The 22,106-nt window shown below is 47.7% G+C and overlaps 5 protein-coding genes across 5 annotated transcripts; 3 read left to right on the top strand and 2 right to left on the bottom strand.

Annotated features, from left to right (window-relative positions):
• Positions 1–8,500: 8,500 nt before the first annotated feature.
• CLUP02_01988 (cyclohexanone monooxygenase) lies at positions 8,501–10,735 on the top strand (the record flags this gene model as incomplete). Its single annotated transcript, XM_049281023.1, has 2 exons — positions 8,501–10,385; positions 10,695–10,735. The coding sequence occupies 2 exons, from the start codon at positions 8,501–8,503 to the stop codon at positions 10,733–10,735; spliced, it is 1,926 nt and encodes a 641-aa protein (XP_049136980.1).
• Positions 10,736–12,102: 1,367 nt separating this feature from the next.
• Positions 12,103–13,020, top strand: CLUP02_01987 (uncharacterized protein; the record flags this gene model as incomplete). Its single annotated transcript, XM_049281022.1, has 2 exons — positions 12,103–12,568; positions 12,965–13,020. 2 exons carry the CDS (start codon positions 12,103–12,105, stop codon positions 13,018–13,020), a joined length of 522 nt encoding a protein of 173 aa, XP_049136979.1.
• Positions 13,004–16,948, bottom strand: CLUP02_01986 (protein kinase; the record flags this gene model as incomplete). Its single annotated transcript, XM_049281021.1, has 8 exons — positions 13,004–13,117; positions 13,243–13,628; positions 13,685–13,950; positions 14,038–14,909; positions 14,975–16,522; positions 16,568–16,659; positions 16,733–16,809; positions 16,875–16,948. The coding sequence occupies 8 exons, from the start codon at positions 16,946–16,948 to the stop codon at positions 13,004–13,006; spliced, it is 3,429 nt and encodes a 1,142-aa protein (XP_049136978.1).
• A 322-nt stretch (positions 16,949–17,270) lies between these two features.
• CLUP02_01985 (uncharacterized protein) lies at positions 17,271–19,354 on the top strand (the record flags this gene model as incomplete). The annotated part of the gene is made up of 3 exons (XM_049281020.1): positions 17,271–17,281; positions 17,689–18,132; positions 18,271–19,354. The coding sequence occupies 3 exons, from the start codon at positions 17,271–17,273 to the stop codon at positions 19,352–19,354; spliced, it is 1,539 nt and encodes a 512-aa protein (XP_049136977.1).
• A 291-nt stretch (positions 19,355–19,645) lies between these two features.
• On the bottom strand, positions 19,646–21,436 carry CLUP02_01984 (MFS monocarboxylic acid transporter; the record flags this gene model as incomplete). Its single annotated transcript, XM_049281019.1, has 1 exon — positions 19,646–21,436. One exon carries the CDS (start codon positions 21,434–21,436, stop codon positions 19,646–19,648), a length of 1,791 nt encoding a protein of 596 aa, XP_049136976.1.
• Between the last annotated feature and the right edge of the window lie 670 nt (positions 21,437–22,106).

Genomic DNA, 22,106 nt, shown 5'->3' with positions numbered 1-22,106 from the left:
GTAAGTACTACTTATAGGGGTACTAAAAATTGCGTTTACCTCTAAGTCCTAACTCTTTATAAATATAGCGACTACGTAGCCCTCGTCCTAGTTTATTAATAAGCTCGCTATAGGTTAGTTAGAGGATCTTTTTAAAAACCTAGGTTTCTTAGGGGTTCTATCGTTCCTTAGCTAACTAGCTTTCTTAAGCTTACCGTAAAGTAATTTTTACTTACTTAATTTAATAGCGGCGAGGACTTCCTCTATATAGCTCCTTAGTATTCGTATTAATAACTTACTAGCGTTTCGGCCTATAAGTGCCTATTCTAATTTTCGGTACGCCGTAGGGCGCTATAGGTGTGCACAATTATAAAGGTATATAACGTTACCCTTATTATTTACGTCGTTAACTAAGTTAGAGCGTTTAGTAAAAGTAAAGTAAGCCCCTCTTTAACTTAAAGGTCGTTTAGTATATACGTCCTAAGTTATTAAGCTAAATATATACGCAATCTCCTCGAGGGTCCTCGTATACGTTCTAAAGGCTATTAATTCGCTAAAGGTCTTATATATGCGTTAGCCCTATATAGGGTTAAGTCTAGACTTAACCGTAACTAAGAAGTTAAGTACGGCGATCTCTTTACTAATTTTTAAAATATTGTACGTTTTAGCTCGGAAGTAAGCGGATTATTACTTTTTATACTAGCGTTAGGGGTTAATTCTAATCCTCGCTTTATTAAGGGCTTATTAGTATTCCTCTCGAACTATATTCCTTATTACTAGTTTAGGGGGCGCAAATTCCTACTTTAGATATCTAACGATTCGCTATATACTAAACTTAGCGCCGTTCTTAGTAGCTTTCTAAAATGCGTATTTATATAATATAGCGTTAACTAATTTTACTAACTACTAGGCGAGGACTTTAATATACGTATTAATAGTATTACGTTCGTAAGCTATAAGTTATTCGTATTTAGTATCGAGCTCTTATTATTTTTAAATACTCTTAAGTATATAGATCCTTTTTATAAGTGCGGTATAGGGATAGATTTATCTACGTAAAATAGGTAGCATAGCTAGCTTTATAAAAAGAAACCTAGCTTAGTTTTATAAGTTACTTATACTCGAGGAAGTTAAAAGGTTCGTACTAGGAGTTATATTTAGAAACTACTAATAAAGGATTTCCTAGTTTCTTTAGTCGTTCTTAAACGCCTTATAACGGGCTTAGTAAGCTCGTAGTTCTTTTTTATTATAAGTCGTAACTAATTATCCGAATTTTAAGGGCGAAGTGAGCGCTATAGAGGGGTCGAGGAATACGTTAAAATCTAGAGCGTCTAGGTCGACGTACTTTTGGACCCCGACGCCCTTACTTATAATACGAAGTACGTTAAATTATTTAATCTAACTATTATAGCTAGTTAGTTTAGCTTAGGCTAAAGTAGGTACGAGTAAGTCGGTTATTTTAAAGAGATCGTAGGAATCGTGTTAATGAGTACGTTATCGTGGTATGGGGTCTTAACTAAGAGCTGGGCTCATAACTGTCACGAAAAGCGGGCCCACTCTATGTGGGCAGCATTAACCACATCCATATCTCGTGACACCTTCATTCTCTGATGGAACGTCCGGGAATGGGTCGTAAGAGAGCCGCTCGCAGGCGCGACACATTGTTGCATCACAATACTTTCTGATGTTGACTTATTCAGACTCGATCAGGAAGCAACATAACATTCAAGCTGTGCGATGACGATGGGAGAAAATTTCACAGCAATGAAAAAGGAGACTTTGTCCCAAGGCTCATGGGCACAAGTGCTGGTCCCTAATTAGTGATGGAACGAGTAGGGTCGGCGCTATCATGAAGTGGGGACTGATGCCTAGAGCCGGCGAAACAATTACGATTGACAGCTGATCGAGGATTAGCCACAGTCTACAGTAATTGATCGTAGATCGACATATCTGTAGTTGAGTACGGTCTTTTGGATAAGTTAGGGAGTTTTATGCCGTTGCTATGCCTAAACTATGGCAGGCGCATATAACCAAATTTTTATAGAGAGACATATATTCTGTTACGAGTTATGGCACGTAGTAATGGGCATACGGAGTGTGGTAAAAGTGGCTTAACTATTAAAGTAGAAATAGATAAAAAGAGAAGGTCTATATATACAATATCTGAGATAGATACGTGATTTAGTACGTAACGGGCACTTTATAAGGTACGATTACTATCCCTGTTACGTAATACACCCCCTAATTACTACTACTAGGGAGCTATTGTGCCTAAAATAGAATCTCTAAATGCCCTTATAAAGGCCTAATTTAGTCAAATGTAAATAAAAGAAAATTAAGTATAAGGGATACGCGTTTTTTAAACTGCGTTTATTATAAATATATCCCTTTGTCTAAAGTAAATAGAATCCTAACTTAGAATAGCGCGTATTTTATTATTTTTAATATATAAATTACTAAGGGCGAGGCTACCTAGCCGCCTTACGTATATTTAAATTCTCGTGGCGTCGCCTAGTTATTATTTTTTTTCCTCTTTTTAACTTCTTATAGTTATTATAAGTACCCCCGTCTACTGCGCGCGCGCGCCTGCGCCGTCGAATCGTTTACTAATTTTATTTTAAATATAAATATTTAATATATTTAAAAATAATAGTAAGTTTCGCGCAATTTTTATAATACCTCTTATATATATATTATACGGTTTATTAAGAATTTAAATAAGTAATAATACTAACGAGCCCCTCTAAGTCGTTACCCCCCCCCGTAACCTCCTACCTACTTACTAAGGCCTAGCTACCGAGCTCTCCCTCCCTAACTAAGAGGATATCGAGGCTACTAATTAAGACACCGAGGACTTTATTAAGTTCGAGGCTCTTTTTAGCGGCTATAATAAGGGTAATAATAAGGTAAATAATAGCGGTAAGAGCTCTAACGGGCTTTTACCTATCCCCCCCTCGGAGTCTAAGAGTAAGGATAAGACTAGTTTAGATAATAAGCCCTTTAAGAAGGGTATATCGTATGCTTATTATCTTAGGAGTTTGTATTTAATATTATTCTAGGGTCTAAAAAACGTAAGGTTAGCTCTTTTTAAAAGGGTAGTAAGAAATAAAAAAGAACGCCGAGAGGCTAAGGTACCCCCTATAATAAGTATAGTTCTTTTTACTATTCTAGGCCTATTTAACGTATACTTAGTCCCTAAGAAGCTTAAGGGAGAGGCTCCTAAGGAACGGGAGATTTAGTACTTACCCTATCTTAAGGTAGCCCTCCGGTATACTAATACTAAGGATAGTAGTCGTTATTTTATAAGAAGTAGTAGCTAGTATGCGCGCTACTTTAACGGCCGTTTAGCTAAAGGGTATATTAATATACCGGTCGTCTTGCGGCTAATAGCCTAGGCCCTTACCGAGGCTATTATAAATAGCGCTCCCTCTCTCGTAAGTATATTATCCTTTTCTATTATTAAGAAGCGCACTTCTAACTATAGTTTTAGTAAGATATTACTAAGCTCTATAATATCGTCTACTAAATATATAATAACTAGAGGATATACGAGAACTATATCGGCTTCTATATAGAGGACTTCTTTAACGCGCGCCCCCGGTCCTCTCTCGTACTTATTATAGTCGTTTATAACTAACTTCTTATCGCGCCGCCCGCTTCCGTACTCTAAGTTATTAACTTAATAATTATTCCGGCTCCCGCGCCCCCCGCTACCCCCGCTATTCTTAGCTTTATAAACTTCGAGGTACGTAAAACGCGTTTCTTAGTGCGCATACTAACCCTCCTCCTTAGTAACGCTATACTCTTAATAATTGCGTACTTTATAAACTAAGAGTTTAAATAATAAGCGCAAGCCCGGGTCTTATTTCTATATACGTATACCCTACGGGGCAAGGTTATTTTATTTATTTTAGGCCTCCGGGCCGCACTCTAGGTTCCGTTTATTATTTACCTTCGGGTATTAAGTTTTTCTAAGCGTAGCCCAAATTAATTATTTTTAACTATTTTAGCTATTTATAATAGCTTCTCGCGCATCGTAGAGGTTAAGAAGTATACGGAAATATTCGAACTTAGCTCGTAAAAGGTTTTTAGTAAGTCTATCTATTAGCATATTTTTTATTAATATATAAGCAACCTCGAAGCTACCTCTAGCGTACTCTTATCTTAGCTACATATTCTATATATTAATATAGCGAAGTCGAGTAGCTATTCTTTTTCCTTCCCCCACGACGAGTCGAATCGTCTGCTAATTATCGCAGTTAACTAACTATACTTCTCCTAGGTTAAGGGTAATATCCTTAAAAAGGCGCTTTAGAGCCATGGTCTTTTTTACGGTTTCTTTAAAGCAAAGAAGCTCAGCTTCGGTAGTTAACGTCGTAACCGTCGCCTAGCGTACTAATTTCTATTAAATTAGGCTACTAAAAAGGAACATTATATATCCCTAAGATAATCGTCGTATTACCTCGTTATTTACGAAGCTAGTATTTCTAGCTAAAAGCAATAATTACGCACTCGGTATACTACCGTAATAGAGCGCAAAATATCTCGTTATATAGAGATATCGGATATAGTAGTTAATTACTTTAATATAGGTTACGCTTAGGTTAGTTAAGAACCGTAATAATTACGAGCAAGTAAAGGCAACGTCTAGTCTAATTATAATAGCTATATAAAGCATACTCCCGACCTTCTCTTAGTAGCTCTTTATTTCCTCCTTTATTACCTACCCCTCGTTTAGTTTAAACTCTTTTTAAAAAAGAGGGGTAGCTAGATATAGTAAATCTATAAGGTCGAAGCGCTTAGTAACTCGCTTAATATATACATCGTAAATAAGGTAAACCTTGCGAGTAGTACGGTTTTATAAAATCCGCACTCTAAAGAAGTAATTAATCGGTCTATTCTCCTTAAGGTTAATATATTCTTTTATACTATCGACGATCCCCTAAGCCGCCTTTCGGTCGTCTCGATAGTATAGAATAATAAAGTTATCGACGTAGAACACTAGCATCACCTTCCTATCTACGGTTTAGTAAATATAGATCTCCTCGTAGCTATATATTATATTTATACCACGGAGTATAGAAATAAAAGTTTAGAACTAGAGAATTAATAAGTCTCGGAGGCTATATAAAGCGCGTTAGAGTTTACTTACTTTATTAATAACCTTATATCCCTCTAAGAGTTTAACAATTACTAGCTTCTCGCTCTTAAGAGGCGCGTTAAGGAATGCGTTAATAATATTATACTAATCTACCTTAAGGTCGAATTAAGTAGCTATTACTATTATAAGCCTAAAGGCCTTTATAGCGAGCGTCGAAGCGTACGTATTTTATAAGGGGTTAAGTAGTTATATATCCCCCCTTATATATATACGTGCTTTTACCTCGCTAACCTCGTTATTAACGTCGTACTTATAAGTATATACCCACTTCAATAGAAATAGGATCCCTTATTTAGGATTACGGTCGACCTCTTCCTATATACCAATATCCCTTAGCTTTTTCATTTCTATATCTATAGCATCCCTAAGTAACTTCTATAGTTACGGTAGGAGATATTTAATATCGCTAAACTTCTTTAGTAAGCTCTAGAAATCAACTTTAATAAGTCGTAGTTTCTAAACTCCTCCAGAGCGCTCTAAGTAGGTCCTATAAACTGCTCCTTTTACCACTTAATAAAGTATTATATATCCTACACTACTTTCCTCTATAGCTTTCTACTAATTAAGCATAAAAATAAAAAAAAAGCAGTCCTAAAAACGGTTATAATAATCGCTATCTCCTATATTCGAATATAAAAGCGTCGCAAAAATGCTACTATCGAAGCGTTATAGAGGTTTACGGGCCCGGTTTAAACGTCTAGGACCTAACAGAGCTTTACTTAGTACTTAATAAGGCAGTTTTTATAAGCTCTATTCTTATATAATAATAGGGGTTTATTATAAAGGTTCCCTACTAACGTCGACTTTAGCGTTAAGAATTACTTCTTCGTAATTAGCACCTCGTCTACCGCGTACTCTAGCGTTTTACTAAGAGCCGTTAAGAATTAAAAGCTCGAGAACCTCCGTAATATATATAAGCGCTCGTAAAGAGGATTATAAACTGCGCAGAGCCGTCTATAACCCGGTTATTATATCCCCTTTCTTACCCCTACCCCTAAGCTCGCGCAAGGGGGTTATCTTAGGGATTAATAATAACAGTAAAACTATATTAGCCTCTTTAGCCTTATTTACCGCACCCTAAAGTACGTCTATCGGTTACTTAGCGTCCTAAATAGTTAAAAATCTAATAGTAATACTATCCTCGACTATAGAGTTATCTTAAGTACTAGCATTTCTAAAGTCTAGATCCACTTCCCCGAGTACTCGAATTAACTTATTATTAGTATTAAAGAGTTCTTATATCTCTTAAATTACTAAATTTGCTTACTTACCTATAATAGCTTATTCCTCGTATGCGAGATTATAAAAAACTTCTTTATTAAACCTAACATTCCTCGTAATAAATACTTACTCGAGCGCGGGCACCTAGACCTTATATAGGTTATACGTTTTTAATATATATCTAACTAAGTATCCTATATACCCGCGGAGAAGCACTTTAAACTCCTTTTAACGTATACCCCTCTTACGATCCCTATAAAGAGGGTATGCTTAGTAGCTATATACGTAGAGGCTACTAAAATACGGGGTAACCGGTTTAGAATCCCGCACTTAATAACCCGTCTATTACTAGCGTTAATACCGCTTCTACTAGTTAATTTCTATTATAATAGGCAAATCTCTTTTATTAGCCTCCCGTGGGGTAATATTATAGATAAAAATTACTACTAGTACTATTTTATCCTATAGATTCGTAAAGAGGTTCGCAAAAAGGCGTATTTTACGAGCTTTAGTAATTATAAGTTAACTTGCTCTTTTAGCGTTACTTACGGGTTCTTTTATATATAGAAATAGAAGTTCTATTCCGATTCCTAGCTCGCTATACTACGTTTTATATACGCGTCTAACGTTTATAGTTAAGAGAGCGGTCTTATTATCACTTCTAAAGAAGTAGATTAGAGTCCCTTTTTAACGACGAATCGCTACCTCGAGGCTCTATAGTACGAAAAGCACTTCCTCCTCTATTTTTATCCTTAAAGGGAACCCCCTAAGCTACTTACTATATTCGTTAGAAGCTATGAGTATATATTATCGTCTATTAAGAGATAGTTCGAAGTAGAAGAGATCTTAGTACATATAGTACCATGGCCGTGAGGCTCTTCTTAAGGGTAGTCCTCTTAAGACTACTATCTTAGCTTCGGATAATACATATATTTCATACTTAACTTATAATAGAGGTTTAATACGCACACCTCAAGTCTTATATAGTAATCGACGAAGAGCATTAGGTCCGAGATAACCTGTTCTGAGGTACTAGAGGAGCGCGCTATCAGACCTCTCACGGGTGCGTTGATATGAGCGACGGAATTTTCCACGGCTGACTAGTAGCATAATACCAGCTGGGCTCATAACTGTCACGAGTTATGGCACGCAGCAATGGGCATACGGAGTGTGGTAAAAGTGGCTTAACTATTAAAGTGGAAATAGACAAAAGGAGAAGGTCTATATACACGATATCTGAGATAGACACGTGATTCAGCACGTGACGGGCACTTTGTGAGGTGCGATTACTATCCCTGTTACGTGACATATTCCGAGGAAATCATGGAGGATTAACAACAAAGACCCGCCAACGTCACCGGGAGTAACGAGACCGATACGCTACAATTAAAGAGGAAATGGTTCCAAGTCAAGAAGAACCATCGTGATGTGGTGTATCAAAGTGGAAACAAGCATGTTTTTTGTTGTAAGCCTGCAATAAGCCTGCAACCTGCTCCATGAGCCTCTTCTTGAGATAGAAACTTTCAAGACCTCACTGTCGGATTGGAAGTCCAATTCAACCTCGAAGGGCGGCCGCGCAGGGACCAACCACCTACAGCCCCTACTTCCATCCCAGCTGCCCATCCGACCTACGCTTGTTCGTGTCCCTTTGACACACTACGCAGAATTATCCAATACAGTCATTCTGACATCTCCGTCGCCCACGGAACTCATCGGTTCGAATCAACCACCCTGTGAAAGGGATGCCAACACTCACACACAGCCAAATCAGTGATCCGGCATGTCACTAGATTGGCCGATTGGTCAAAATTGCAGGCTAAATGATCTATGCACTTGTGCGGAAAGCGATGTCGGACTTGTGATGCCAGTATTCGTGCGAACGCTTGCAGCTTGTGTGATCGAGGAACGATGGCGTATCGAAGGCCTTGTAATGGCGTGCGGCTTGCCTTATCATCGAAACGCGGGCCAGCAACAGCGGCGAGTATATGAAGTCAAAGCCAGAGATAATTTGATCGAGAATAAGGGGTGAACAAGTGTAATTTTTGTAGTAGTTGTTATACGTATGTTTGTCACTGCCACTAGTCTCACATCACCTCTTCCATTCGACTCAATTGAAGAAGCTCAAACGCGACACAAACTATGTCGGCACCCGCACCGCAAGACCCTGTCTCTCACGTTGACGCCAAAAAGCTTGAGGCTGTCAGGAGGAAGTATGCCGAGGAAGCAGAGAAGAGGCTGAGACCGGAAGGCTCTGCACAATTTCAACCCCTCAACGAAGCCTCAGAGGATCGACTACACTCACTTCTCGATGATCCGTGGGCGGATCACGCAAGACTGAATGCCAAACCATCGCCATTCCGCGATACCAAGCATACCCGATTTTTCGTTCTAGGAGCCGGATTCGGAGGCCTACTATACGCGGTAAACCTCATTAAATCTGGTGTTGCAACCGCAGACGAAATACGAATCGTCGATGCGGCTGGCGGTTTTGGCGGGACTTGGTACTGGCATCGGTATCCCGGACTGCACTGCGACCTCGAGAGCTATTGCTATCTACCTCTTCTTGAGGAAACTGGTTACGTCCCGACCAAGAAGTACGCCCCGGCCGCGGAAATCCGACGATATGCGGAACTCATTGCGTCGCGATGGAAGCTTGACGACAAGACTCTGTTCCGGTCTGACGTGCATAGTGTGCAGTGGGACGATAAGAAGGAACTCTGGAATATCAGTCTCTCTGAGAGATGTGGTCCTGGAGAACCCGTGATCAAGCAAGAGATCCAGGCGCAGTATGTTTACCTGGCCGCGGGTGTTCTCACAAAACCACAAGTGCCAAAGATTTCCGGTCTCCTTTCCTACAAAGGGGACATATTCCACACGTCTAGATGGAACTACGATGTCACCGGAGGATCTCAAGAAGATCAAACACTCGCCAACTTGCGAGACAAGAGGGTCGCGATAGTCGGCACGGCCGCAACGGCCATAGGAGCAATCCCCACGCTCGCCAAGTTCGCAAAGGAGTTGTACGTGGTGCAGCGAACACCAGCATACGTCAAAGAACGCGGTCAACAGGACACAGACCCCGAAACTTTCAAAGCTACTGTCGCCAGAAAGAGAGGTTGGCAATTCGAGAGGCAGATCAACTTGAACCGACACATGACCAACGCCCTCTTGCCAGGCCAGCCCAACTTGGTCAACGATGGCTGGACTGATATGCCCGCTTACTCCGCGGTCATGGGCTCGCCCGCCCATGGCATCGTCAACCCTTCCCCAGAAGACCAAGACCGAAGGGCCACCTGGTTCCACGCCCTGGACCTGCCACATATGGACCGTGTACGCGCTCGAGTCAGCAGCATCGTGAAGGATGAAGCTACCGCGGAGAGATTGAAGCCCTGGTACCCCTCTTGGTGTAAACGTCCGACATTCAGCGATGAGTATCTACAGGCTTTCAACGATCCGCATGTACATCTCCTCGACACTAAGGGTAAGGGACCATCTCACGCCACAGAGAGAGGCATCGTCGTCGCTGGTGAGGAGTATCCCGTCGACGTCATCATCTTTAGCACAGGCTATTCCGTCGCTGGTGGTCGCACGGGAGGCAGTCCAGCAGAACGAGTCGGCATCGAGGTTCTCGGACGTAATGGCATCTCATTGGACGACAAATGGCGTCGCAACGGCGCTGCCACACTGCATGGATACCTCACGAACGAGTTTCCCAACCTCTTCTTCTCCGGTACGTCTCAGGGTACCATTACGGGCAACAATGTGTTCATGTTGGGTCTCATTGCTCGACATGTCACGTACATCGTCTCCGAGGCTGAGAAACGAGTCGGTGCTGGCCAAAGGGCCATCGTCGAGGTGACACGAGAAGCAGAGGAACAGCACAGTCTGGAGGTTGCTAAGAGGGCTCCTTTCTTTTCGTCGCTTGCGGGATGTACCCCGGGATACTTCAACGGACACGGTCAAGCGGCCTCAGACGACCCTAGAGAGAGGGCCAAGCAGGCACGGGGAGTCGTGTGGGCTGAAGGTACGGTCTCTTTCTTGGAGTATATTGGTAAATGGAGAAACGAGGGAAAGTTGGAAGGGATCTCCATTTCAGCGCGACCTAGACTCGCGGCGAATGGCAGTGACAGATTGTCTAAGCTTTGATGCAGTATCTACTAAACCTAGGTCTTAAGCATACTCAGCCATTATGCTGTTAAGGCAGTTCAGGTGACTGAAACTGGATTCATGGGAATTGAGGATAGAGAATTCTGATGCACTATCGAGCGCTCGCATGATGAGACAAGCGTAGGGTCAGAGGTCCATTGTAGCTTTGGTTCACCCCTGTGAACAGCACAAGCATATGTTATCCTTGAGGCTCTCAACCTCGCTTGATTAGAAAGCCCAGCAAGATAGTTGACACTCCAATGGGAGACTTTAAGCATATTTCAAAATGTAGTATGCAATAGTTCACATGTATCGAAGGATCCTCCAACACTGGTATTCGCCTGCGATATACCTTTGTCATTGTTGTCACGATTTCTACGAATCAAATTTGAAACGTAGATACAATTGATTTCGATTTTGAGTTGACGATTACGACCCGACACAATATGTCTGCCTCCAGGTTAAACATCAAAACACTCTGACCTCTCAGCAAAGCGCTCTGTCCACTCGTAACTTTGTGGGCGTTGAGTCGTGCAGCCGGCATGCTATGATACAGTGATCTCAGGCAGCAGCAGATAATCAAAAAGAATCTAGATCACATGTGCGGTCTATAGAATCGAGACGATGACGGATGTAACCGCTATTACTTGATATCCATCTGGTGTCAAAGTGGCGGGACGTCACGGAAAGTATGCAAGATATTGGATGCCGGACTTCAAGCTCAAGTCGAGTCGACTTCCCAATGACGCCGCCTCGAATCTCGGAGTTTTCATGAACTCTGTAGCATGATGAACTCGAATATCTGGGAGAAAGAGATTGAAGAGTGACATCAGGACTCATCACATAGGCTGGGTGAAAAACATGACTCGGATTACTTCGGAACAAGCTTGGCGATGACTTTGTAGGTGTTCTCGTAATCAAGCTGTCGATGAACTCGGACTCGGTCATTATCAGCACTTCGAAATGACGTTGAATATCCTTTCAGACGAAAAGAGGCGGGCTTTTCCAGAAAACCGAAGGTACCGGAAGACTTTCTTGTAAGTCAAGCCTCGGTCCGGCTTCAAAGCAAGATCGAAAAGGTATCTCAGGAGTCATCACTCCGCCAAGTCCGATGCCCGCATATTTCGTGTTCGCACGTTAAACTTGCTTTTCAAACGGAGCATAACGGAGGTCACGGCAATTTGCAAGCTTCATCGAGATCAAAACTTTGGGACGGGGACGGAGATCAACGGACATGATCGCTGTTGACCTGAGAAAGGGGTGTAAGAAACTTAAGTATAAGAATTTGGCCCATCCCCCTTTACCAACTTCAACTCTTGGGAATACAAATTCATCACAGCTTCATACATCATCGCATCCGAAAGCCAGTGACAGGACCTACACCCTCCTCCTCCTCATCATCCTCAATAAACCTATTTCCAACAAATCGTCATAAACAAGCATCTAAAATTCCCGAGACTCCCGTCAATCTAAACTCTATCCACGCAGTCGGGACTCCTGCATAAACACCTCGCACCCGGAACCCCCGCAAACTCAATCTCAAGAAACATTCAGCCATCTCATCACACCAAACCTTCTTCGCCCCTTTATACACAATGAAGACCTCCCACCTCTTCCTCCTCGCCACCCCCATCCTCGCAGCTGTAGCCCCAGCCACAACCGCCGAACGGTGCGGATCCCTCGGCGTGATGACATACACCGCCGCATCCCTCGACACCTCCGCCGCCGGTGGCACCGGCGTTCATCCCGCACAGATCCGCACGTGCCAGGACCACCCCCTAGGCCCGGTCCCTCGACCCGAACACGCCGTCGGACCCCGTCCTGCCTCCGCAGATAGCAAAGAGGGCGGAGGAGCCAACTCCACCACCGTAAACCGCTGGGGCTGGGGTTGGGGCTGGCGGCACGGCGGCGGCTGGGGTAACTGCTGGGATGTTGACCCAGGAGACTACGGCTGCTCGGGAGGTTACTGCTACAAGGCGTGCGACGGCAACGGGCGGTGGTGCTGGACTGCGCGGAACAGGGGATACGGTGACTGGCAGACGTGCGATACGAATTCTGATTGTGCAAATTTGGATAATGTTGGTTGCGGGAAGGGGTGTGCGTCTTGCGGGTGCGGCTGTTAGTTGAAAGCTTCATCGCTTTCGCTTAGATTCTTTTGGAAAGTCTACGGTTGTTCGTGGTGTGTATGTCGTGGAATCCGGGAATGCAAGTGAGTTTTGGTGTTCTTTTCTCGAATTTGTGTATTAAGTCTGGTTAGTTATATCTCATTGAGGCGGTACTGATCATCGAATTTGAGTCCTTCCTTGCTCGTAGTCGGTCTGTACTTTTACGGAGACCTCACTTTTGCACATATTAATGTTGCTTGTATGACTATCTCGTCCAAGAAGTTGGCGTGATTGGACCTGGCAGCGGTGCCTACTTTACATGGATTAGAAGTCTTTCACTGTAATAAACTAGACGAAGAGTTTTCAACTTCAGATGCAACTGAAGTCTTCTTCAGTCGTGACCTCTGAATAATACAAGGATGACGTAGGCCCATGGGTCCATGGAGGATGATGTCGTTCTGCTGAATATGAAAGGAAACCCGAACATGTAGTACGATATGAAAATCTAATTTCGATGTCGAGTATTGATAAGTAAGACAACGCCAGTGGTATCTCAAAAAATAGAAAGGAAAACCAGACACTCGGGTTCCTACGCGCGACGTAGGATCCCAAGCCCCTCTTTCAAATCACAGATCCGTTTGGATCCAAATGTAAAAGATCGCCAAACTCCTCCGTAAAAGACTGGCTTCCATCAGCAAAAACACCAAAAGCACCCTGTCCCATCGCACCAGTCTGCTGTGATTGACAATTGACATCAGTCGTTCTGTCATACTCAAAATGAATTGCCTCCGTTTCGTTCTCCATCGGCATGATAACAGAAGACAAGGTCGAGTCGTTGGACCAACCACCAGTCAAGGACGGCGGTACCTCGGAGACTTCGGTAGACTGCGTGAGAGACCCGGGATTCTGGAACTCGCGAACAAAGTTCAGACATATGTCGATGTGGAATTCGTCGCAAGCTGACTGTTGTTTCTTCGACACAAGAAAGTCGCAAAACGTCTCAAGGTCGTCACGATCTAACCACGTCAGTTACATATCCGTACCTATTTAAGATTCTGGAAAGAAGACATACAGGGAGAAGGCATGGTTCCCGAAGGGCTTGACCCAAAGAGTATCTTGTAGATCTCGCCCCACTTATAGGCGTCTGACTTGCGGCGCATCTGGGCTTGACATAAGCCCCATTGCGCATCGTCCATCATGTCATCAACTTTGTCATCTCGCCTGACACATCGAACCTTAGCATTGTAGTGTTTGCCGAGGTCCTCCCTTGACGGTAGTCGCTCAAGACATATACTGCATTTAAGCCCAGGCTTATGATGAGCTCGGTGGAGGTGTTCCCTAGTGTGGTACATCAGCATATGCTTCCGTGTAATATTGAAATGACTGAGATGATACTCAGTTCGGACAAGGCGAAACGAAACTTACTTGAGTCTGGGAATGGTCTCCCAACCGGAACTTCCGCACAGCTTGTACTTCTTCTTGCAGTAGTTCTTCGGGTCGTTTTTGTAGTAAGGGCATGCAAAAGGGCGTGCTTCATCCTGAGCACCCGCCAGAGACTCGGAAGACGGTTCAACAGGGTCTTCAGGCCCTGAAGGGTTGGATGCGGCCTTTGTTTTCCGCGATTTCTGCGACTTTTGCCGTTTAACCTCAGTTTTGTTGCTCTCTGGCTCATGGACCCTCTTTATCCCACTAGTAGGCTCTGTAGCTGCGAGCTCAGACACCTGGGGGTCTTCGAGAGAGGGTAGGTACTGCTCCACAGTTGGAGATGTGAGCCTACCAATATCTGGTGAAGTAAAGAAACCCATCTCTCCAAAGGCAGGGTTTGGCTGGCTCGCAGCGCTGCCGTGTTGTGCCTGACCAGAAAGAAATGGCCCTGAAAACGAGCTGGGTAAGGTCACACTTAGTCTTGCGTCGAACTCAGGGAAGGGCCCAGCGGTTGAGCTAGGGAAATCCGAGCCGAATCGAGCCTGAGATGGAGTTGTCGGCAGCGTTTGACTTTGTTGCATCGAATTTGGTAACTTCACCATATTTACAGCGAGAGACCGAGCTTGAGGTGCATGAGGTCCTATCAAGAGCCGCTGTCGGCCTAGCCAGCTTGACATATGTCCAAAAGGAGCTGCTTTCGTGTAGCCAGGGACATCACAGCACTTATCGTACATCTTTTCAAGGCTGGACACAATATCACCGCTCGACAGTCGCTTGGAGCCGTCGACTTCTAGCATCCCATTTTGAACGAGATTCAGAAGATCGTGCGTGAACATACTGGCTGTTGGAGCTTGATGTAGTCGACTGATCCACTATCCAAGTCTGTGTTAGCATACATACTTTAATGTTACAAGAAAGTTCTTGATCAACTACTCACGTAAGATACAGCAGCTTTCAGCTTGACTCGGATCCCTTTCTCTCGATCTTTGGAAACCTCGAAAAAGGAGTTGTCGAATCGGCCGTTGGCCTTTGTCAGACGGCTGGCGTCGAAAGTCTTGACCCCCCTGCTCCCCAGAGTCATCCATGTAGCTGCTACACTCATGACGCAGCCGAGCGACCAAATATCTGCTTTTTGACCATTAAAAAGGCCGACATCATGTTCCGGAGCACGGTAGGTGAGCGAATAGCCTGCTGGCCTGTCTGCCTGAGAAGACGTTGTCGCGGAGTGAATTCGGGTCAGTCCAAGGTCAGCCACAATGAGCTGCGATTGCCATGGGCCCCTATCAGAGAAAAGAAGAATATTTTCCGGTTTGAGATCCCCATGTATGCCGTAATCTTTCTCATCTGAAGGTTCCCTACGAATTGTTGATCTAGTTGATCTAGAAAGCATTGTCTGTCGGCAATAATGGATTGCCTTCAAAGCCTCAGCAATGCCGAGCATCTGCTTGGCAGTCCAGGTGGCAGCAGGCACTACCGCTTTTCCGATAGGACGAGGCAAAGAGGGTGACTCGGTAGCAAAGAAGCTGCGGAGATCGGATTCGGCCCAGGGGAAAATTAGGTAGTAGTTTTTCCCAAGCTTGAAGGTGGCAAGGAGCTCAATAATATTATATTGGCCCATGTCACCAAATACCTTGAGGGCTTCGACCTCACGCCTGTAGTCTTCCGATCTTCCGTGAAGCAGCTTTTTGACTGCGACCTTGGAGAAGGGAAAGTCGTGATGCCCGGCATGAAAATGGGCCTTGTAGATGCGAGAACTGCTGCTCATACCGTTGCGAGGCGTCTGGAACCCCTCAAATGTATCAGGCATTACGATCGGCAATATGGTGCCCTCCGGAAACTCGAGCGGCTCGTCTTCGAGTTGACGTCGTGCAAAAACAGGCGCCAGGAGTTTCCATTGTGTGGCCTCGAATAACAAGGCCTCGTAATGGCTGAGCCCCATCAATGACAGATCAGAGCAAGACGGGGTCGTCAAGGACCGGACCAAGGTAGTCTTCTCTCCTGAAATAGATGTAAATGCCAATGGCAAGTGCTCGTCGCCGAGAGAATTGTGCATAAAAGCTGGAAGGGCATCGACGCGACCGATCAAGACCAGAATGGCAAAGGTCTTGATGTAAGTCTTCTGCTTGTTGAAAACGGTGACAGCGTAGATGCTACACATCAGGTCGGCGATGCCAGGGCTCGAAGTCAGAGCTGCTAGTGCCGACTGCGGGGTGAGGATTCGGTTGAGCGCAGGCTCGGGGAGGAACTCCTTGAAATCACCGCCGTTGAGATTGAGCGAGCGACACATGGCAGCCTCGAGCAGCTGTTTCAGAGATTGGGAGGACCCCATATTCTCAGGCTGAGGCAACGATGGTGGGGGAGTGAGGGTGTCATCTTCGGGGGTGGTCTCAACCATGCTCGAGTTGTTGTAGACCAGTAGTGAGATGTAGAGGATCAGTAGGGCGTTATGCAAGTAAGGGAAGGATTGGAGTGCGATGAGGTTCGCCTAGTGTTTTGGCTGACAGCGATCACGAAGTCGTTTTGCTGTGACGCCAAGGATTGAAAGTGAATGAGACGAAATGGAGGGAAAGGCCATGCTGCCAGGAGGGGGAGCAGCATTTAATCCATTCAAAGGGCCAGTAACTGCACATTTCACGTAAAGCAAGGCAATTGAACGTGACATTCGTAGCACAAGGTGCGAGATTCGGTCAAGCACCTCGCATTACCGTTGTTGCGCATCTGCGCATCTGCGCATCTGCGGAGGATTGGACGCGTGAAAATTCATCTTGGGCTCTCAAGATTGGTCAGGTTGAAGTAGGGCAACCAGGCGTTGAGCACCAACTCCAGCACAGCCTCACTGCCTCAATGCCTCAGCGTAACGGTAGTTGTGTCTCAGTTGGTAGACGGCCGGGTCCAATGTCGTCACGAACATCATTCGTAGCGGCTATTGAAGCAAGAAAGAGTGGTTCGCATGAGCCGCAGAAAGGACATGAACATGAGGAATGTTGGATGAGTGGGAGTGAGTGAAGTTGAAGGAGCTGTTTGCAAAGTCCGAAGTTTAAGCTTACCTTAGGTACCTTATCCGGGGATTAGATCGGACGCAGTTTAAGGTACCTAGGTACATAGTTTCCAGGCTGGTTAGGTAGTCATCCCCAACCCCACCATCCCCCCTCTCAGGTTAGGTACCTCACTCTCACACTCACTCTTCAACCCAAACTCACCGTCCATTCCTCAGTGCTCAAGACACACTTGAGATGAGTATAACGTGAGTTTTTTTCACCTGCCATCTCATCTTATAGCAACTCAATTGAGCATCACAAACAGATCAACGCCAACTCGACATTCAAAAACCATCAAATTCAGTTCATGGACGAAGAGGAATTGAGGAATTTACCTCAAATCCTTAGATAAGCCAACCAGACGGTGAGAGCGCCAAGGAATGCCAAGGAAAGAATCACCTTCTGGGCGCCTATCACCTTCCACCACGCGACCCTCTCGCCCGCTGTTGCTGCTTTTTCACTCATTGATGTAATCTGTGATCAGTTCTTGCCCAGTCTTGCCAGTGTCTGTACGAAGTACTTCCTGCTGCGGTGGTTTTCACCCCGCTCCTGGCTGCCCGTCTCTGCTCTGCCTCTCTGCTCACCTTTTTCCTTTTCTCGGCGCTCTGCCCAGGAAAATTCTCGACTCCTCCAAAGTCAATGCAGGAATCAACAACAACGACGCGAGGTCGAACGATGAAGCCAGCGACAAAGGTGTTGGTGATACTATCGACCACTTACCGACCCTAGCACATTCATCTGCTTCTGCCAGAACTCCATCAGCTCTTTCTGCCCATCCACTGCCCAGCAGTCCGCATAGGTCGGCAAAGCCAGCACAACACACCACGCACAAACCTACCGCAAAGCAACCCGCACCCCACACCCCGCCCGCGAACAACCACGGCGCCGAGACCAAAAACCTCACCCGTCGTTGCCGTACTTCCGTGCCAGACGAACCACCTCTCATCGTCCTGCGGAACCTGCGCAGCATCCCACCAGGCAGCGCACGCCGCAGCAGAGCAGAGCAGAGCCCGGCGCGCCCACCGCGCTGGTCCTCTCTTCGCGTCCCGGGACCCAGGTCTTTATACCTATTCGGCCCAGGCCCCAATTGTTCATCGCGGTCTTGGCCCTGCGTGGCCTCTTGCCGGTTTCCCGTCTCCGGGTCCCTCTCATCACGCTTTCCCCTGAACACTTGACGTAAACCAACTCAACCGAGACGAAAGCAACTCCAGTCCATCCCGCCGGCCGGTGTCCCCTACGGATACACCCCCTCTAGAATGAGGCTCTGGTCCTCGAGCCTCATGGGGACCTCCCTCCTCACGGTCCTCGCGGGGTCCGGGCCCGCTCTCGCAACGGTCCCCATCCTAACAGAGGTCTCTCTAAAAGGCTGCGCCGATGTAGACTGCCCGCCCGGCGCCGTCGACGACCTCGTCGGCGAGTCAAACTGTACCCTCGCCGGCTCCGTCCTCCGCCGCGTCGGCATCGCCCCGGAGGTTCTCGACATACCCATAGACGACAAGAACACCACCGACATTCGCAAGCTCTCCCTCACCGTCGCCACCGTCGCCAACTCCCCCGCCCCGGCAAACTCCCCCAGCTGGATAAAGAAGCAGCTCTATACCCAATCCTACTACCTAGGCGCCCCCGCAGGACTGAATCTCTCGTCGGAGAGCTACCCCAAGGGATGCGCCCTCATCTTCCAGCACATGTTCCAGACGTTGCCCACACCGCACGAGGTACCCGACCTCGACACCACAGACTGTAGCCCTTGGCTCCAGCAGTCCTGTATGGACGAGATCACGGGCTACGTAGACGACTTCCGCACCGCCCACTCCAATGACGAGACCCTACCCCGGTGCCAGGAAATCGCAATGTACCTCGAGGAGCGGACGCGTACAGATAAAGATTTCCACTGCAACCTCGTCGCCGGCGCCGTCAACATCACCGGTGTCGACGTCATCGGCCCGGACGCCCCGACCGTGCTGGCGCAGGACGCGGGCGACGCAGACGACAACAACGACTGCCACCCGACGCTGCCGCAGTCGTACGACATGTTCAAGCTGACCGACGTGGAGCTGATTCTCGACGGGGACGGGAGCACGACAAAACCAACAGGCGGGCTGAACGGGTACACGCCCGTCATGAGCGTCTTGTTTGACAAGCTCTTGTATTCGCAATGGATCTGCATGAAGACGATGAGTGAGTACGACCAGGAGAACGCGAGTGCGAGGACGAGCACGCCTCTGGTGGCGGGCCTGATTATGGCGCTTGCGACCTTGGTAGCAATCATGATGCTATGATCGAATAACACAAAAACATGGCGAGAGAACGAGAGAGAGAAAGTGAGACAGAAAGTATGTGTGTGTGCGATGCGAGAGCGACTTTTGGATCACGAGAGGGAAAACAGGACTGGCCCGGATATTTTATGACTTTACGCGATTATATACCCCAATGAAACCACGGCGGAATAGATATGACACGCCTTATTCAACCCAAATGCTCTTGCCCAAACGCCGATACACATGCCTGACAATAAAAAAGAAAGATGTGTTATGTGATGTAATGTTGTAGTAACAGTGATGTTTGACGACTTAGATGATGATGCCGCGCTGCGCCCATCCACCCTTGCCCTTCCAGGCAAAGAGGATCATGCCACACGCCAACCATACAGTGACGGCCATGGCCCAGAACGTCGGCGCGTAACACTGCGCGCCATAGCAAAAGACGTCTCCGCCACCGCCGCTGCCGCCGCCGCGCTGGGGAGAGTTCTCAGCGCCAGACTGGTAGACGGCCGAGTACACCAGTCCCCAGAAAGTCGAGCCCAGGGCGGGGAACATGGCGACGATGCCCCAGTTTGTCGCAAAGTTCTCGACGCCCCAGATGACGGTGATGATGATGGGCGTCAGGCTGAAGACGGCGCCGTACCCGGAGCCAATCAGACCGGACACGATCCAGAACCGCTCGCCGTGCTCTTGGATGAGGCCGGAGGCTAGGGCGACCAGGCCCAGGGACAGGATGATGGCGAAGAAGAGCAGGAAGGCGACGCGAGAGATGGTGGGTCTGCCGCGGAGGAAGGGCGACGTGGAGGAGACTTGTAGGTGCTGCGTCTGCGGCGAGGGCGCGAGGAGGTCTGTCAGGGTGCCGGTTGCGAGACGGGCGATGGTGCTGGTGATGCCGACGATGGAGACGTGCGTCGCGGCCGAGGTCGGAGGTCCGACGTAGTGCATGGTGGGAGGGTACAGCGTGCCAATCACGGTGCCCAGGTTGTTGATGAAGGCTTCACCGGGTCCAATCATCAGCAGGAATCCGAGAGCGAAGCACCACATGGTCTTGTCCGTGAGGAAGCTCCTGGTCTCGGCGTTGAGGACGAGCTTCTTCCTGAGCTTGGCATCGTCTTCCGCCGGTCCCAAGACGCCGCCGTCTTCCTCGTCGTCGATCTGTCCGATTGCGCCGTAGTTTCTGCTGCGTTCGAGACTGCGGGCACTGAGGAAGGAAGTGCTGCGCTCCAAGAGGCCGCTTCGCTCCAGCTCCTCAACGGCTTCCTCGAATATCTCTTCTTCGTCGACAACCTTTAGCGTGAAAGAGCCAGTCACTCCCACCACCAAAAGCAGGATGGCGAGGAAGACGAAGAAGTGGAACACGTCCAAGTCTCCAGCCGAGCCGTCCGGCAAGCGCTCGTAAAAGACGTGACTGCCCAACTGACTGAGCCACATGCCGCTCAACCCAAAGGCGGCAATCGGCACAGCCAGCGCCAGTCCGCGATGCTTTCCCTTGCCAAAGTTCTTGGCGCACGTCGCAACGGCGGCGAGGTACATGGAGCACGTACCGACGCCCACGCAGACGAAAGCAAAGATCATGAGCGGGTACGTCCAGTCGGCGTCGCCGCCGATGCGCCGTCCGGCGTAATCGCGCAGCCCGCCGAGGTTCTCCGCCTCGAGCTTCCGGTACGTGCCCGCGGCGATGACGTAGCCGCCGCTGAAGAGTATAGCCGCCAGGAGCGATAAGGGCGGGGTGCCGACGCGGTCGCAGATGTAGCCGAGGACCGAAACGGGGAGGTAGAGGGCGACGGAGCTGCTGATGGCTAGGCCGTTGACCTGGAACTGGGTGTAGTGCAGGCGTTCCTGGAAGATGTGTCCGTACATGGAGAAGACGGTGATGGAGCCCGCGCAGAGGGCCGAGATCAATGCCGCGACGAAGGAGATTGCTCGGAGGGTGGTGGCCGCGCGGGGGCTTGGACGTTTCCGCCTCGGTGGTGTTTGGGAGTCGAAGGAGGATCTCGAGCTGAAGCGGCTGATTGTGGAGGAAGCGTCGTCGTCGTCGTGAGCTCCCGCGACGAGGGTCCGGTCATCGGACGGGGTTGGGGTGTTTGCGGCTCGCGCCATGGTGAATGACGGGTTGGTTGTGTGGGAGGTTCAGTCGGGTTCGGAGATGCGTGGAAGAGAGTACGGATTGTCGAATTGGAGATATGTGCCTTGGTCGGCTATGAGTAGCCAAGGGAAGAACCGACAATTAGATAGAAAAAGAAGGGCAGTCGCTGTTCATTGTTGCGCAGATGGAAGAAGTGAGGTGGCCGGATCCGCGAGACTCGAGTCACAAACAACCAAGATCAAACATGACGTGCTCAAGAGGGAGGGCGAGGAGAGGAGAGGAGAAGTCTCGGGTTTGCGGATAACGGATGGATAGTCGCGGACGGGATGGAACTGACTGGGGGGGGAAGAGGGAGTAGAAGAAGATGGTGGGAGGAGACGGACGGCCCGCGTCGGAGTCAGGAGTTGGAGTCACGATTTCGCACGTCAGCAGGTCGCTTCTGTCACCTATAATGATGTCGTGCTCGTCGGGCCGGTGGACTCTGGAGCGCCGCTTAGGCTGTTTGAACGCTGCTGGACTGTTGTCCGGCGGGCCCGTTTGTCACTGACATGGCGCTTGGGCACAGAGCTTAGGCTGTCCGTACATAGTACCGTACCGTGTCACTGACCAGGTGGCTGGTGGACCGTGGAGGGAGGACAGCGAGCTAAAAGCTGGGGTGAGCCAGGCACCAATCGCTTACCTAAA

The sequence above is a fragment of the Colletotrichum lupini genome, chromosome 1 (genome assembly GCF_023278565.1).
Source record: "Colletotrichum lupini chromosome 1, complete sequence".
Classification (NCBI taxonomy): domain Eukaryota; kingdom Fungi; phylum Ascomycota; class Sordariomycetes; order Glomerellales; family Glomerellaceae; genus Colletotrichum; species Colletotrichum lupini.
Note: the sequence above shows the minus strand (reverse complement) of the source record. Positions and strands in the feature narration are given on the sequence as shown.